Source organism: Gasterosteus aculeatus, chromosome X (genome assembly GCF_964276395.1).
Source record: "Gasterosteus aculeatus chromosome X, fGasAcu3.hap1.1, whole genome shotgun sequence".
Taxonomy (NCBI): domain Eukaryota; kingdom Metazoa; phylum Chordata; class Actinopteri; order Perciformes; family Gasterosteidae; genus Gasterosteus; species Gasterosteus aculeatus.
In genome coordinates, this window is record NC_135698.1 from 5,677,977 (window position 1) to 5,695,809 (window position 17,833).

Below are 17,833 nucleotides of genomic sequence, written 5' to 3' on the forward strand. Positions count from 1 at the left end.
GGACCTGAAGAAGAAATCCTTTTAGGTTCAACATTCCTGTCCGCGTGATCTGCTAACTGTTGCACACATCATATATAGTGGATGCATACACGTAGATGGTGTGATATTTCTAGGCTAGGATGTATTCTGTGTCTATTATACTCGGTTTAGATTTTTTGTACTGTTTAGGGATTTCCATGACTGCTGCATTCACCCGTATTCACTGATATAGATATTTAGCGTTTAGATTGGTGGTTTCTTTTGATTTTTTTTGGTTTACATAATGAATTATGTAAAAAGGGGGAATTGATAATCAAAAGTTATTTTCATGGGCTTAGTTGGGGGTTTGCTGTCTTGTCTTGATTTAAGAGTTAGGTAAGGGGGAAGCAGGATCTGCCAAGCAGGCAGACACGAGTCTGACAGGATGGGGAGTCAGTTTGTGTCCTGGCTGAGGAATGTAAGGTCTGCGGGTCAACTAGAAGATTTACCAGCCAAAGGGGGGTTAGAGACACACCAACACTATTCAACATACACACTCTGTTTACGATGTTTACGTTAAGTCAGGAGTCTGGACATTGGATGTGACCGGATCTTAGATGCGGGAGGTGGAAGGTCCTCCTCTACGCCAGTTTAGGGCCAATAGAAATATTTCCTTCTCTGTCTTTCAAGGGTTATAAAACATGATGTTCTTGCTGATGTTAGTTAGTTGTTCTTCCGGCCTGTGTGCTGCCTGAACTGCTCCTGCCTTTGCAAACGCAGCGCTGATACTTGACCTGTGATCTGACAAATAAATTTTCCAGAACGAGAGAAGTCATTCGGCTGAATTTTTGATAACCCCGACCAGGCTCCAAATCTTGAACACGTATTCTTACAAATCCGATAGCATTATCTAAAGCTATTGAAGCAGAGGTGGGACATGTTAGAGATGCGAGGTGTGTTGGGCATGGGAGAGTGCTGATTTTTGCTGTTAATTGGGCGCAGCAAGGCAAGTTAATGACGTTGACGTCGCTGAATGGAGCGAAGGTGAAGTGTCACGTACCGGGTGGAAGGGCTAAGAGCAGGGGGGTGATTACGGGGGTACCGCTGGATATAACAATGGAGGAATTCAAGAAAGAAGTAAAAGGAGGACGGGTAGTGGAGGCAAAACGAATGACAAATAAAAACAAAGGGAACGGAGAGGAGAGCCCTAGTTTGATGGGCATATACCCAGTAGAGTGTGTCTGGGGTATGTGAGCTACTTTGTGAGGGAGTATGTGCCGGCGCCACTAAGGTGCTTCAAGTGTCAACGCATGGGGCATGTGGCCAGTGTGTGTAAGGGGCAGTGTCGGTGTGCTAAATGTGGGGGCCCACATGAGTATGGGAAATGTGAAGCACAGGCTAAAATAAGGTGTTGTAACTGCGGCGGGGAACATAGTGCGGCATATGGGGGGTGTATTGTGCAGAGAAAAGAGGCAGAGGTACAGAGATACAAGATAGTAAATAAAGTAACATATGCAGAGGCAGCAAGAAAAAGCCAAGGCAGCAGGAGGGAACAAGAAATAAGAGCCCAGGAACAGCCAGGAGTGATCACAGGGAGAGGGGAGGGGCAGGTGGTGGAGGGGGGAGATAAGAAGTGTAGTCATGGGGGATGCTCAGTTACAGAAGAGACACTGGTGGTGAAACGGGTGGATTTTTTGGCATTTATGTGTCATATTCTTAATATGAGTGAACAGGTGAAGAAAAAGTCGGCACGGATTGAGATGGTTGTTAGGGCTGCTAAGGAGTTTATGGGGATTATGGAAGTAACAGGGGAGATGTTACATGGGATGTTGGCACAGCCCAAGAGTGGGGATGTGGATATCAGTAGTAAATGATGTCACTGGTGGTGTTACAATGGAATGCAAGAAGCTTAGTAGCTAACGGGCAGGAGTTCAAGAGATATGTATATGGGTTAGATGTAGTGCCAAATGTAATTTGTGTGCAGGAAACGTGGCTAAAACCAATGCTGGAGTTTGCAATTCCAGGGTTTCATGCGGTAAGGAAGGATAGGATAGAGGGTGGAGGTGGGGGATGTGCTACGTTTGTTGAGGACGGACTGGCATACAGAGTAGTGGAGGTAAGTGATGCAGAGTGTGTCGGGATAGAGGTGTGCAGGAAGGAAGGCGGCATAGTGGTGTTAAATTTTTATAACCCGTGTAAGCCTCTAAGTGCAGAGCAGTTAGATGTAATGGGTAGGTGTGGTGGGGGTGGAAAGATGATTTGGTGTGGGGACTTTAATGCACATAATGAGATATGGGGAAGTGGACACACGGATGGTAATGGGGCAGTGGTGGAGGAATATATGGAGGGTTGTGGGATGGTATGTGTTAATGAGGGGGGCGGTACTAGGGTAAATATAGGGAAAGGGACTGAGTCCTGTTTAGATCTAATGTGGGTGTCTGCGGCTATGGCAGGGAGGTGTGAGTGGCGAGTGATGAGAGACTCCACTGTAGGGAGTGATCATTACCCTATTGTTTGTAGGTTTGAGGCTGGTGTATGTATGCAGAGCAGAGGGCATGGCAAGAGGTGGTGTTATGAGAAGGCTGATTGGATCAAGTTCAAGTACTTGTGTGAGAGGGAAGGACGGAAGTTGACAATGGAGGGATCAGTGAATGAATGTGCTCAGGAACTGACAAGCATGCTAGTGGCAGCAGCAGAGGTGGCTATTCCAGTTAGTAAGGGAGGTGGTAGGAGGAGGGTGGTACCGTGGTGGACTGATGAATGCTCCAAAAGAGTACGTGAGAGGAACAAGGCGTTTAGGGCACTGAGGAGAAGCATGACAGATACGAATGTGTTGGAGTTTCAACGTAAAAGGGCAGAGACAAGGAGAACAATAAAGAGAGCTAAAAGGGAAGCATGGCGTGAGTTCTGCTCTACCATTGGGAGGGGGACGGACATTGGCAGGGTGTGGAAAATGTTCCGGAAAATGTTGGGGAAAGGAGGAAATGCGGAAATACCAGTGTTGGTGGTGGGGGATGCAATTGCTATGACAGGTAAGGAAAAGGCGGATGCGTTGGGGGTAGCATTTGCGAAGGTTCACAGTGGCGAGCACCTATGTGAGGAGAGTAAGAGGAGGAGATGCGAGATATTAAAACAAAAGGGAGATGTGTTGCATAAGAAGGCAGGGACGGAGGAAGTGATGGATGCGGAATTCACTAAGTTTGAGCTGACTAAGGCACTGGTAGGATGCAGGCGTTCGGCACCGGGAGAGGACAGGGTAGGATATGAGATGGTGAACAAGGCACCTGATAATGTAATGGAAGCTATAGTAGGGCTGTTTAACAAGGTGTGGAGGACTGGGGTGCTGCCGGACGGGTGGAAGCAGGCGGTAGTACTGCCGTTTGCTAAACCGGGTAAAGATCCAGGGAAGGTGGATAGCTATAGACCAATAGCGTTGACCTCAAACCTATGTAAACTGATGGAGAAGATGATAGTGAAAAGATTGATATTCTACCTGGAAAGTAAGGGATTGATGAGTGAAGCACAGAGTGGGTTCAGGAGAGGAAGGTCTACTATGGATGCACTGGTGGTGGTTAGCACAGAAATAGCCAAGGCACTTGCTATGAAGGAGAAGATGGTGGTGGTGTACTTTGATATAGAGAAGGCGTATGACACTATGTGGAGAGAGGGGGTGTTAATGAAGTTAAGTGCATTGGGAGTTGAGGGCAGAATGTATAATTGGATTCTGGATTTCTTGTTTGACAGGTACATACAGGTGAGGGTTGGGACAATATTGTCAGAGAGGTATGAGGTTGCTAATGGCACCCCACAGGGCAGTGTGATTAGCCCTGTGTTGTTTACAATCATGATCGACGATGTGTTTAGGGATGTAGGGAGAGGTATGGGTAGGGCACTATATGCAGATGATGGGGCTTTGTGGAAGAGAGGTAAGAATGAAAAGTTTGTAATGAGGAAGATGCAAGAGGCGGTGGATGTGGTGGAGGAATGGTCCAAGAGATGGGGTTTTAGGATGTCGGTGACTAAATCGTGTTTCATGGTGTACTCGAGAAGGAGGGTGGGGGAGGTTCGGTTACACATGTATGGCCAAGAATTGGGAAGGGTGTTAGAGTTTAAATATTTGGGATTATGGTTTGACGGAAGGCTCACATGGAGGAAACATGTGGAGTTTATAGAACAGAAGTGCAGGAAGGTGCTGAATCTGATGAGGGCTGTGGCAGGTGTAGACTGGGGGGCAGATAGGAGGACACTGTTGTGTATGTATCAGGCACTGGTAAGATCCACGATAGACTATGGGTGTTTTATTTATGGAGCTGCGGCCAAGACGGTGATGCAGCGATTGGACAGGGTGCAGTCACGAGCACTGAGGCTGTGTGTGGGGGCTATCAGGACCACTCCAGTAGTGGTGTTGCAGGTGGATACAGGGGAATTGCCACTGAGCTTGAGGAGGGACAAGTTGGCGCTGTCGTATTGGGGCAGGCTGAAGGGGTGTGCTGAAAGCCACACGGCGGTTGTGGCAACTAGGGAGTGTTGGGAGAGGGACAAGAGTAGTTTGAGGATGTATGGGTGGACAATAGGGCAGAAAGTGACAGAGTATGGCTTGGAGGGGATAGAGATAGGGCCAGCGATTGCATTGGGGCCCATCCCTCCGTGGATGTTCCCGATGCCAAAAGTGGATGTAGGCATGATGGAGGAGAGGAGGGAGTGGGGCAAGGGGGACGTGAGTGTGTGTGTGGAGAAGTATGTCTGTAAACGGTTTTATGGTTTTGTAAGGGTGTACACTGATGGAGCTAAGGTAGTGAATGGGGGTAGAGCGGGTGCAGGAGTGCATGTGCCTGAGTTCAGTGTGAGTATCTGTAAAAGAGTCACTGATAATGTGTCGGTGTATACAGCAGAGATGGTGGCTATGATCATTGGGTTGAGATGGGTGGAGGATGTGACACCATGTAGGGTGCTGATATGTTCAGACTCAGCAGCAGTGTTAAGCAGTGTTCTGGATGGTAGGTCTGACAGGGAAGACCTACTGGGAGAACTGATGGGGATATTGCTGGGGTTGGAGAGACAGGGAGTAGAGGTGAGGTTCTGCTGGGTTCCTGCGCATGCTGGAGTGGGGGGTAATGAGGTGGCTGACATGGTGGCAAAGAGTGCTGTAAGGAGGACTGAGGTGGATGTAAGGGTGTCGTTAGGGCGCAGGGAGGTTAAGTCGTTGATACGGGAAGCAGGGATTGCGGAGTGGGAGAGACAGTGGGGTGAAGGTGGTAAAGGGAGGCACTTCCGGGGTATAAATAGGTCAGTGAAGGAGGTTGGGGGAATGATGGGGTGCAGGAGGGAAGAGGTAGTGTGGAGTAGGTTAAGGTATGGGCACACAGGGTTGAATGGCACGTTGAGAGTGGTGGCAAAACATGACACAGGTTTGTGTGATAGATGTGAGGTGGTGGAAACAGTTGAGCATGTACTGTTTGTCTGTGGGAGGTATGATAAGGAGAGGGTGGTGTTGTATGGTAGTGTCAGGGAGACAAAGCGGGGCTGGGACTTAGGTGGGGTGCTTGGGGGTGGAAAAGGGAAGGAGGCAGTAATGAAGGCAGTATTTATTTTTCTCAGGAACACGGGGCTGTACAACAGGATATAGAAGGGAGGCCGTGACCGGCCTCACACTCCAGTGCAGTAGGTGGCGGTATATGCACCTTTAAGTTGGTGCGATCTGCCAGTAAACAAAAAAGAAGAAGAAAGAAAGAAGGAAGCGAGGGACAGGTAGGTGATCACCAGACAGTTCTCACCAGACCACGAAGACAGACCACCATCAATTGGAGCACGTTCAACCGGTATGTTCATCTGTTTATACAATTGCCTGCAATCAATTACAAACCTCAACCACAATCATCGCTGGAAAATCTTTTGTGTGTCTGCGTTGAAACATCACTCCCACCTGTGCCTGATGGCAAAGAACAACAACAAGCCAGCTAAAGGGGCAGCAAACCTAAGATTGCTACTACAGTTAACTATATTCCATCAAACGGTGAACCGATGAGTATATGGATGAATTAAAATACATCTGCGTGTAGTCAACTACTGTTTCTATTACATCCCGTCGGACCATGATTATTTATTTATATTAATTAATGAACTTTTCTCCTGTTACCTTGGTTACCGCTGGCATGCAGACGTATTTCTAGCACACAACTTGCGTTGATTCTTACTGTGAAAATCGACGTACTTCCGGTTTGGCGGCTACGCCTCGTATTTTCTTTTTATGGGCCAAAAAAAGGGATTAATGGAAGGTTCTAAACGACAAACGAGAAAACGGCCGCCCACTACCTATTTACCGCTTTTGATTTAAAACGAAAAACGAGAAAAACTGTTTTCGTTTTTACGGTAAAAGAGATCAAAAGGTACACGGATCCACCCCCTCTATAAAAGCCTTTTACTAATGGAAACCAACCAGATGTAAAAATACCGTGGATCTGTTTTTCCCCAATGTTTAGATGCAGTTTCCTCATAGACCATTCTATTATTTAAACATAGATTTTCAGCAAACGTCTTTGCTATTAGTCAACCACTTAATCATATTTTTCATTTTGCAGCATTAATGTGCACCACAGTATGTTTCCCTTTCAACTGCTTTTGCTGTCGGGGCTGCAAATATTTCACGCCTTTGTTATATTGTGTGGAAGTTAGACCACACCCAATGTGCATGTATGGCCTGTATCACTGCTGGCTATACATCGTGTTCAGAGGGAGTAACTGTGCAAATAAGATCGTTGCGTAACCACAGGAAACAACGGCAGCCAGTAGAGTCGCGTTCTGTGCGCAGTGGTTTTGTCCATAGCTGGGGGTTAACAGTGATTCCGATCCACGCTGTAATAAGCAGTATAAGTATGAGGTAAGACTTTTTCTTTTTTTCCAGGTTTAGACTTTGAGGATGAAGACTCTCAGTGGTATGTTTGGCAAATGTTTGTTTCGGTACCAACTTCTTCTGCGTAAAGAGGCAGCCTCACTCAGGTCGCCTCCATTTTCTGCAGGACGCGTCGCTCATCGGCGCGAGCAGCCGCTGCGCTTCGGCTCCTTAATGGAATTGAACCCAACGTAAATAAAATAAATAAAATGACGTCATTTGGGGTGAGTGACGTATAGAGTTTTGAGTTTTGGACTGCAGGTCAAAAGATTATCTATAGAAATAATAAAACTAAAATAAAAAGTAGTTTTGAGAAGCTGCAAGTATAAATTGTTTGGCATATTTTGCATCAGTCATTATTTATAAGATACGGTATCGTGGACGCTCTTCATATGTTTTTCGTATGGAACAATCTGATGAATAATTGAAGTAGTTTAAAAATGTATATTTCTTTCTGGAATGTGGAAGCTGGTACCTCTAATTTTTAATTACAGTATTTGAAAAAAAAAAATCTATGTTGTATTGTGTAACTGGTTAGCTCTATTAACAAAGCCATGAGAATAATTTAGCTTTGTGGCTATGGAAAAAGTTTAGTAATATATAAACTGAAATTTTTGTGGACAATTCAAGCCAAATCCTGAAGAATATATGCCTCTCAAAGTGTAACCTGTTTCTATTTGATTTTCCCACTCACCTTTTACCACAGGTGAGCCAAACATAACTACAGGAGTAAGCATTCAGAACCGAGAAATACTCGCAGAAAGCCAGTAAACTCTTCAGTTCAGTCCCTTCCACCATGTTTGCGTCAATAATCCTGCTGTTAATCTGCATTGTCTTCATCGTCATTCAACTCAAATCCCGAAGGCCCAAGAACTTTCCACCGGGACCCCCAGTCTGGCCGATACTGGGGAACATTTTGGACCTGAGCCTAGAGAACCCCCTGAAGGACTTTGAGAGGGTAAGACAGCTGAAACTGACGATGTGGCTCTTCCAATACATTCACTTGTAATTGTATGAATGTAATCACTATCACAAAATGTGTTGAACATTTCAACACTTCAACCTTTGGCAAGATATGTAAAATAAAAACATGTGCGCCAAAGTCTTTGCACTGTTAGATATGCTTCTAAGGGTAAAGTGTACTCTCAAAAGGTGATTATTATTATTTTTTTTATAGAGTTGACAGTGTGTACTTAACTACTGGACTATAGCCAAACTGTGGCTAAGGTCATGCATACATATTAGCCGTTGCCTAACTTTCACACAAAGTTGCAAGGCCAAAGGCCAGGTGCTTAATGTAATGTGCTGTTAGCTTTCTCTTAATGTTTGCATTATTTAATCTTAATTTGTTTGACTGAGTGATGAGTCTGCTTAAGTTTGTCCAATATTTTTAATGCTGCGAACGTGATTTCCCAGGTTAGAGGATAAAGATCTAACAATATCAGAAAACTTTTTTTTGATTTTATTGAATTGCTGGAAGTAAATAACCATCTGAAGTTACATGATTTAAAACACTACCATGTCATCTGCTTTTCTCCCAGTTGAGGAAGACCTATGGAAATGTCTATAGTTTATTTCTCGGTCCCAAACCAGTAGTAGTCATTAATGAGATGAAGACCATAAAGGAGGCTTTGGTGACCAAGGGTGTCGATTTCGCTGGAAGACCCCAAGACCTATTGATCAATGACAGCAGCGAGAGGGAAGGTAGGACAGACATGATGTTTCAATGGACAATGAATGAATTTGTCATCCACCATAGCTGATTTAAAAAAAACAACCCGACATTCCTATGTTCACTTAAATATGTCCATATAGGGATGGGAGAGTCACTAGTGTATATATGTTGTTAAAACAAGGGTCAGTGTGCAGTTTTTTTTATTGCCGTTATTATTACAAAGTACATGGAACCTATTCGACAGCATAATAGGGACTATGGAGAAGGTAGAAGCAGGCACCTGAGCTATAAATGAAGGTAACTCGTAGACTAGAATCACCGTTGTTGAATGATCTGGCTCACGGGGCAGCAATTCAGCAATATGACTAGGACGTAAACCCCAAAGTGCCTTTTAAAGGCGATAAATCCCACACTTACTGGTAACCAGTGAAGGGAGGCCTAAATCGGGGTTATAGGATCTTGCTTCAAGTTTGTGTTTAATACAGAGCAGCTGCATTTGGTTTGAACGCACCTCTCTAATCAAAAGGAGGGAAAAAAAGAATTGTCTTATGTAACTGATGTATGTTTCACAATTCAGTTAACCAGAGAAAAAGAGGCAGGGCTGGAGAGGACTTATCGTCTTTCTTCATCAAACCTTGACGTCCATTCATCAGTCATCAAACTTGTATGCACTTGTCCTGCAGTTGCCCACTCACATGTTAGGCGGCACTCTATATTGTTACAACAACAAAGTCTTTTCCGAAAGCCAAGTTGTTCCTCTTTTTATTTACTTAAAGTCAGACTCCATTCAATTCTGTTGGCTGTAAAAGCCCTTTCATTGCACAACATTAAACAATTAGTCCAAATGCAAATGAGATGGTGACACGCAAAGTCATTCTAGTACTTGTGTAAGAAAGTACCAACATGGTCTTATGCATTGAAGGAACCAGCTATCTTCTCATTAACATACTGAGGAGAGGAAAAGATAAATCATGCTAGAAAGTAAACGAGCTCTGGAAAAACTCTGCTATAATCAAAGTAAACAGTGATATCTTGAGACATTTCTATTTCAGACTCCTACAACTGTTTTTGTGACACTTTTGTGCCTATTGTAGGACTGGTCATGACAGATTACGGTTCTAGTTGGAAGGAGCAACGTCGCTTTGCTCTGATGAACTTGAGGAACTTTGGAATGGGGAAGGACAGCATGGAGGAGAGGATTCATGGAGAGATACAATATACTGTGGACACGCTGGAGAAGAGCATTGGTATGTCATCTGTCCTCCCATGGATGGCAGCGTTCACTTTAATCAGGGACACTGACATCAAATTACTAATATTCGATAATATTACAGTGTTTTACTAAAGTGGACATTTTGTCTTTTCCAGGCAAATCCTTCAGTCCTCAAAACATGTTTCATAATGCGGCCTCCAACATCATCTGCCAGGTTCTATTTGGAAAACGCTTTGAGTATGAGGATGAGACTATCAAAACAGTTGTTCAATGCTTCACTGAGAATGCCAAGATAGCCAATGGGCCATGGGCTATGGTGAGTTATAGGCATGCGTCTGCCTTCAAATGTCGCTCAGAAATATCAGATAAATCTGACTTCAGTTAAGCTTGCGGCTCAGTGGGGCCGTAGTTCATTGATCGGTGGTGATTAGAACCAACTTTAGCAGGCTAAGATGGTTGTTAGCAGGTATAATGTTTACCACATACTCAGCCTTTTTGTTTTGTTTGTCTATTGCCCAAATGAAAAAGCTACAATTGGAGCTAAGGGTAGTGTTGCTTGCAAAGCTGACAATTGTCAGACCGCGAGAGTAACTCTCAAATTTTTCCAACGTCCATGTTGTCACCCAGAGGAAAACACATTTATAACTGAAACTAGAAAATACATTTCCTGCTGAAAATGCGTTGGAATGCAAAAAGCTGAAAGCTGAACTGAATTTTTAAAAATAGCTGAAAATACAGAAAGTTGAAAGGAATTTGTAATACATTTGCTAAAATTACAGATATTTGAGAAGCTGAAATTAATTTGGAATTGCTGAAAATACAGAAATGAGAGAAGCTGCATGGAATTTCAATAGATTTGCTGAAAAAGCAGAAATGAAAATAGCTGAAATAAATATTGAAATATTGCAAAAGAAAATTAATATTAAAACATTGCTGTTAATACAGGCATAAGAAAATCTGAAATTATTTTAAAGTATAAAGACTAAAACGTAGTTTTAAATAGTTTGTAGTAATATTAGTAGTTGTATTAGTTATAGTTGTAATTGTGGTATTAGCAGTAGAAGTAGTAATAGTAGGTTTAATATCAATTGCAGTAGAAACAGCTGGAATACTAATACTATTAGCCATAGTGGTATTTGTAATAACATTAGTAGTAGTTGTAGTATTAATAGCAGTAGAAATACTAGTAGTATGGTAGTAGAAGTATCAGTTGTATTAGTTGTACTACTAGAAGTACTCGTAATATTGATGAGGAAGAGATAGAGAGAAGGGAGAAACAGAGACTGAGTGATTGATTAAGAGTGAGTAGAGGTCAGGGTGGAGGGGGGGAAGTATTGGGTGGTGATTAATCAGGAATCAGGAATCAGGAAACATTTATTAGCCAAAATATGTCAAACATACAAGGAATTTGTCTTGGCGGTTAGTGCGCGACAGTAGACAGACAAGACAACAGTGCACAAGTAATAAAATAAAGTGGAATGAAACGCTAATGCAATGGGTTAGTAGAATAAGGCTATGGGTTAGTATAAAACAAGGGAATAAAGTTACAAAAATTTAAATATTAAAAAGAAAAATATTAAGCATAAAGTGCACTAACGAACAAGTAAGAGACAAAGTGACAAGTGACAAAGTGATGAGTGAGAGGAGGGGAGAAAGACCGACAGACAGACAGACTGAGTGAGTGATTAACAGTGAGAAGAGGTCAGGGGAGGGTGTCTTCATCATGTTAGTCTGTTGACAGAAAGCATAGCTGCGTCATGTGACTCCACTAATCAGGTAATAGGAGCAGCTGTGAGTCACAGACAGAGATACTGCAGCGTGTGTGCGAGTATCCACGGCAACGGCGCAGCTGGGTTCATTAACGAGCTGCTGAAAAGGGCAGAGACCGGACAGCGAGTTACACAGAATCCACACCTCAAACAAGTGTCCACCAGCGCAAAAACTATAACAGCTATCTAAAAAATAAGACGTTGTGAGAGACGCAAGACTCTACCGAACGCAAGAATGTGGTTTTTATGTCTGTCCAGTAATAAATACGGCTCCTGTCGCAGTTTACAAAACGTGTACCTTCTTTTTTGAGAAATATGTCGGCAGATTTGTATTGGAGCCTATGGGGCTTTTGGCAGAGGTTGTGTCATTCTAACACTCCTGAAGCCATCACTAAAGAACTCTGGGATTCCTTAGCCACATTAATCCAATCAGCACAACCATGCCAACACTTTCACCTAAAATGAAGTCTCAAAAGTGTATACTTTGGCTCTGAGGACAGAAGTTCCATATTTTTTTAACCAGATTCTGACACTGCTCTACACTCTAGCATCTCCAGCTCTCACTCTAAGACACGCAATACACACTCATGTAAAACTCAGAAACGGACCGAAGAACTAGTGAAACATAATCAGTGATTATGAAAAAAGTAGAATAGATATCAACAAGCAGTTTTTTCATTAAATTGTTGAGACTTGTGTCAACATTTGAAAGTTGAAATGGTGTTTGTAGCTGAAAGATTGTCAAAGCTGAAAATCTGAAAGTTTAAGAGGATTTGAAAATGATCTCCATTGGAAAACCATGTGAAGAAATATTACATTACATGTCATTTAGCTGACGCTTTTATCCAAAGCGACTTACACTTTTTTAACCCATGGTTCTTACATTTTGCCCGGGGAGCAATTGGGGGTTAGGTGTCTTGCTCAGGGACACTTTTGGCGCGTTTCCACCGAGCGGTACGGTACGGGTCGGGTCGATACCCTTTTATTTGTGTCTCCACTGCCAAAAGTTGAGAATGGTACCAAAAATCCGAACCGTATCGTACCACTTTTTGGGTACCCTTCCGTTGGGGTACCTGGCACAGTTGTTTGGTACTAAAGGGTGGAGCTAGACAGAACGTTGATTGTTTGTGTGTGTCGTCATTTGCGTGTGCCGCAAGGGGAAAGTAACACACTTGGAGCATGTAGCCTTTGCTCAAACAAAGATTGTCGTCTCCTTGTGACAAACAGCCACATATCGAGAAGCAAGAACAGGATCGGCTGTATGCCCTCCATTGTTGTTTGCGGTTAGCTTTCAGTTTTCGCGCGATCAAATCTACTTTCCGTCATATACCACGCCTATCAAGTGACGTTATCACTATTGATTTATATAAATTCAAGCTTAAGAGCTAGAAAGCTGAAAAGACATAGCACCCCTCCCATGGAAGAACTGAATATTTTAATATTTTAACGGTTTTAATAGCTGAAAGTGTGAAGGAGTTGAGAGGTGCGGCGGAAGAAGTAGAAAAAGTCGGAAATAAAGATTCGAAGAACAATACTTGGAATGCTTAATGCATTCCAACAAATGTATGATGGAGGATATTTTAACCTGCAACATGCTTAGTTGTAAACAGCATATCTAAAATGAAGAGGAGAAAACAACAGCATGTTATCTTAGTAATGTTTTATTCAACCTTTTGGGATATTAATGCTTGTTTCAAAATCAGGTTTTAAAGTAAGTAAGTGTTGCTGTCAAAGTATTTCTCTTAATCACACATATTACCAAATTAATTCAATTAGATCTGAAAGTATGACATTTTTCATAAAGTAATACGGACCTTCAGTCCAAAGTTTCCCAGAGCCACACTAAAGTAACTGATAGTCCAAATAAACTGCATCGTAAGCATGGATTGTCTGTCCCTCCAACTTTCATTTATGTATCCTTACATACCTACTCGCCTTGACTCACAGAGGAGTTGTTTTCCAGCACAGAATCTTAGCCCATATGTGATAATAAAATAATTTGTTCAGACCAATTTATGCCAAGATGCAGAATATACATGTTTGGTTTTAAATAACCTACTGTAAATTTATGTTTTCTTTTCATTTACACAGATTTATGACTCTTTTCCTTTGATCAGAAGCCTGCCACTTCCCTTCAGACGGGCCTTTAAGAATGTGGAGGTAGGTTAAGCGCCCTCTCTCTCTCTTCCTCTCTCTCTCTCTCTCTTTCTCTCTCTCTGCATGCATGCATCTTGTAAATTAAAAATGAAGAAATATAACATACATTTTGAATGTTGACTTGAATTTTTTTCAGACATGCCGGAAAATTGCAAAATCTTTGATGAATGAGCACAAGCAGACGAGAGTGCCTGGAGAGCCGCGAGACTTTGTTGACTGCTACTTGGATTGGCTGGATAAGGTGAATCATAGAACACAGAAAAGATGGGTACATTTATGAATTATGCATACTTGCAAATTTGGTGATGTTGTCAGCTTTGCATTATTTCTTTTTTTGATGTGACGTGCCGAATCTTGGCCAATCGGCGTTAAAAGGTCTCCAACTTTTCATCCTTTCACTCCAAGTTGAAATTACTGCCGATACTGGATTTTGCTCAGAACAATCAAAAGACCCTGGTTGTAAAAGCTTGTGGATGTGGTTTAGTTTGTTTAATGAAATGAAACTGCACTCTACCTAATTTATAAGATATAAGAATATTATTACATTCTACATTGGCTCACTTTGGACTACACTTAAGTCTCTCATAAATCCTGGGGGTTTGACGCAACCCTTTATGAGTTTAAAGGTATGAAAATGAATAATTTAATAATGCACTTACAGGTTTGTTTCCCATTTGCATCGTAATCTTTTAACTGACCACTTGGAAAAAACAGGCCATTCACGTTGAAAACTACACATTTACTTTGGTTTGGCGTGTGAAACGTCTTTATTTCTTGTTTTAAAACAATCATTCTCCTCTCTTTAGCCGGGTGATCGTTCGTCCTTTTCAGAAGCACAGCTCACTATGTATATCCTAGATCTTCACTTTGCTGGGACTGACACTACTTCCAACACCCTTCTTACTGGTTTCCTTTACTTAATGAACTACCCACATGTACAAGGTATGCAAATATTCTACAATTGAATGCTCCTAATTGTTTGTATCAGATTTTAGTAATACTGCAAATTTTTATTATCATCCTTCATGTTTTGTCAGAGCGGTGTCAGCAGGAGATAGACATGGTGCTGGAGGGAAAGGATCAGGCCAGTTCTGAGGACAGAAACAACATGCCTTATGTGCAGGTAAATCCCACACTTTTCTCATAGCCAATAAATCTTGGATTTATTTTTGGGATGTTCACCCGTGGGTACATCCTTGGGGTAAATTCAATTCACATTTCACATATATAACAATCCTCGTGCTAGTTCACATTTTGCTGCTTTTTTTGTGTGGCTGATCTTTTGAGAGCCGGTATTTAAGTATGGGAACATGATATTTAAATATTTCTTTATCCAGGCCGTAATCCATGAATTCCAGAGAGTAGCCAACACTGTCCCACTCAGCATCTTCCACTCTACAACTAAAGACACAGAGCTCAATGGATATTCCATCCCCAAAGTAAGAATCAACTGCTCTTGTCTTTTCTGTCACTATTGTGTAAAACAATTTAGGCGTCTCTGCTGGGAATATACATCTCTGCAAATTATTCATTCCTCTTTTAATTCATGTCTTGTCCACAGGGTACTCTGATCATCCCTAATCTCACTTCAGTGCTGAATGAGGAGGGCCAATGGAAATTCCCAAATGAATTCAACCCTGAAAACTTCCTCAATGACCAGGGAGAGTTTGTGAAACCAGAGGCCTTCATGCCTTTCTCTGCAGGTAGGTTCCAATTCTCGTCAAAACGATTATATTCATGTAGACCAATATCACAGTAACGAAATGGCCTGAGGTGGCTTCAGAATCTGTATAATATGTAACACCGGTTGTTGGCTAGAACGTCTCATTGCAGTCTTGTTCTAGGCAAGCCTGAACCAGCCTTAACTATAAGCTTTATTGAAGGTATTTAACCTACTCTAAAAAGTGGGAAAAGTGTTACACTCCGTGACTGAAACTGAAAGCTTGATCCACTGCAGTGGAGTCAACCGTCCATTCTGGCAGCAGTGTTTTAGTGGGGCGTTGAGGGTAGAGAGTAGTGGGGGTAGGAGAGCATAAGAAACAAACAACATGAAGAGGTTAAGTCCATGACCGTGAGCTCTTTTTTATATTGTATTCTGTATGTTTCAGGCCCTCGGATGTGTCTCGGAGAGGGTCTGGCCCGTATGGAACTCTTCCTCTTTACGGTGACGCTGCTGAGGAAGTTTAAGTTCATCTGGCCTGAGGATGCAGGAGAGCCAGACTTCACTCCAGTCTATGGGGTCACTCTGACTCCCAAACCTTATCGCATGAAGGTCCAACTCCGGGTATCGCAGAAAATCCCACATTAATGAATTGTTTTAACCAACCAGCAAACAACATGTTGATGTAACTATTAAGTGGACATCACTTACTTAACTTACTTACTTAACCTACATTCATCACCTTTAACAATCAATAAAACATACTTGTTTCAAAAGCATCACCGGTGAATGCTATGCGCTAAAACACGTTTTGCTATGGAACTGGTTGCCAACACTTGGTCTTTCTGGACACAAAACAAGATCGTTGTTGTATTAATTAAAGCTTTATACTGAGGAAATACACTACTCTCGTATAAATATAATCTAATTTTCTAGTCTTTCCCTGCCTTTAGCTGGCTTACCTCCTGCCTGTTCAAAATTGCTTGGTGTTGAGTGTGACCCACCAGTTATAGACTGTGGCTATAAGCATTACCTTTCCACTATTTGCACTTTGGCTTAGCTTGACCTGAGGGATTTCTTATTGTTTAAAAATTAGTGTGCATGTCTAGGGGTAATCATAACTCCCTGTCTATCACTAATATTTTTATCTGTATGCTTCTTAAGTCTCTCACTCCTTCTTAGTGTATTTGAACCTTGTATTTAGAGTTGCAAAAGCTTGTCCCTTTCTGTTTGTATTTCTTAACATCAATGGCATTTTTCTGTATCCTTCCTCTCAGGTAGTGGCTTTTTTGCTTTTCCTGTGTTGCGGCAAAGAGTGCAGCCTAACAAACTAAGCTGCCTCCCCCATAGATTATCAGACCACACAAAGCCCAGTATGGTCTATATTCTCCCATTGCATGTTTTTTTTCAGGCTGCCACTAGCTGATTGCCAGCTATGACACCTTACAATGCAATAGAGAATTATGCCAACCAGGGGTCAGTTGGCAAACCTACTACATAGTGGACTAATCAAACATGTTAGGCACCAACATATACTTACTCTATACTTGTGTATTAAATTAACACCCAAATGTGTTTAGAACTGTAACCATTACAACAAATCTCTCCTAACCTTGAAGAATTGTAAGCCAAACAATGAGGATACCCTAAACATCACCAATATTTTTGCGTGCATAAATGCAAACAAAACATTTTACGCAGTGTTGTGACATAATACCATGAATGTATTTTCATTCATATATTTGCAATTACTTGAAATAGTTTTGGAAGGATTATGCTATCATGCAGATATGGAGTCTTGTAGTGAGATGTTAATAAAACATTGTATTTTGTCATTTATTTTGATGGAATTTTTCATTCCATAAAATGCTTTCACATATGATTACAGGTTGATCTGCATCTGTATTCAACTCATATACTTTGGTGGCACGGACGACTCTGCGTCAGCAGTCTTTTTTCTGCGGCTTATAGACCGGTGCGGCTTACACACAATACAAACTTGTGAAGTTGCTCAGAAAAACAGTAGGTATCTCCCACAAAGTCTACAACAAGACTGTAAGCCACAGCCAAGGTTCATTTTTTAGAGAACTGGTAATAAAAAGACCATGGACATAGTCAAAATGTTCTTAAGTCGAGATGACAAAAGTTTCATTAAGATTCAAGATTCAAAAAGGAGAAACAAAAGAGGTTCCTCTCTGACACGATGCTGAATCAGAAGTTATTGCTGGAGAGGCCTCATCTCAAGCTGCCCTATTCGCTTTTCTGTAAGACAGAACCTTGTGGATTGTTGCCCCAAACATCAACAACAGGGAGACATGTGTCTGCAAACTGCATGACAATGCCCAAATGGAAGCAGACATGTTCAAGCACCTCGGTATTATTAACTCATAGAGTTTGAGCAAAGCCGCAGCGGAGTTGTGCTGTGACACTCATGCTAAAGCTTGCATGTACAGGGAATGTCTCTCATGAAAGAACGTTTCTTACACACACCGCAAGTACTGGTACATCAGGA

The 17,833-nt window shown here is 42.1% G+C and overlaps 2 protein-coding genes across 6 annotated transcripts; both read left to right on the forward strand.

Annotated features, from left to right (window-relative positions):
* The first annotated feature begins 1,404 nt into the window (after positions 1–1,404).
* On the forward strand, positions 1,405–5,686 carry LOC120831733 (putative RNA-directed DNA polymerase from transposon BS). Its single transcript, XM_078082062.1, has one exon. It carries the CDS (start codon positions 1,829–1,831, stop codon positions 5,582–5,584), a length of 3,756 nt encoding a protein of 1,251 aa, XP_077938188.1. The 5' UTR covers positions 1,405–1,828; the 3' UTR covers positions 5,585–5,686.
* LOC120809814 (cytochrome P450 2F2) lies at positions 5,675–17,160 on the forward strand. Of its 5 annotated transcripts, none has more exons than XM_040163910.2 (13): positions 5,691–5,777; positions 6,860–6,890; positions 7,554–7,805; positions 8,389–8,551; positions 9,617–9,769; positions 9,891–10,051; positions 13,596–13,664; positions 13,798–13,902; positions 14,468–14,603; positions 14,699–14,784; positions 14,999–15,100; positions 15,223–15,364; positions 15,770–17,160. In XM_040163910.2, exons 3-13 carry the CDS (start codon positions 7,644–7,646, stop codon positions 15,967–15,969), a joined length of 1,479 nt encoding a protein of 492 aa, XP_040019844.2. In that variant the 5' UTR covers positions 5,691–5,777; positions 6,860–6,890; positions 7,554–7,643; the 3' UTR covers positions 15,970–17,160. The 5 variants fall into 5 exon arrangements, with proteins under 5 accessions (XP_077938228.1, XP_040019844.2, XP_077938229.1 ...); XM_078082103.1 differs by having other exon boundaries at positions 5,705–5,777; positions 7,712–7,805; XM_078082102.1 differs by lacking the exon at positions 6,860–6,890 and having other exon boundaries at positions 5,675–5,777.
* The last annotated feature ends 673 nt before the right edge of the window (positions 17,161–17,833 follow it).

Bases quoted from the DNA above. Each gene is read 5' to 3' on its own strand.
- LOC120831733 (XM_078082062.1), top strand. From the start codon at position 1,829: ATGATGTCACTGGTGGTGTTACAATGGAATGCAAGAAGCTTAGTAGCT.
- LOC120809814 (XM_040163908.2), top strand. From the start codon at position 6,651: ATGGCCTGTATCACTGCTGGCTATACATCGTGTTCAGAGGGAGTAACT. The intron at 10,052-13,595 runs GTGAGTTATAGG...TCATTTACACAG, and splicing joins CCAATGGGCCATGGGCTATG to ATTTATGACTCTTTTCCTTT. The intron at 14,604-14,698 runs GTATGCAAATAT...ATGTTTTGTCAG, and splicing joins GAACTACCCACATGTACAAG to AGCGGTGTCAGCAGGAGATA.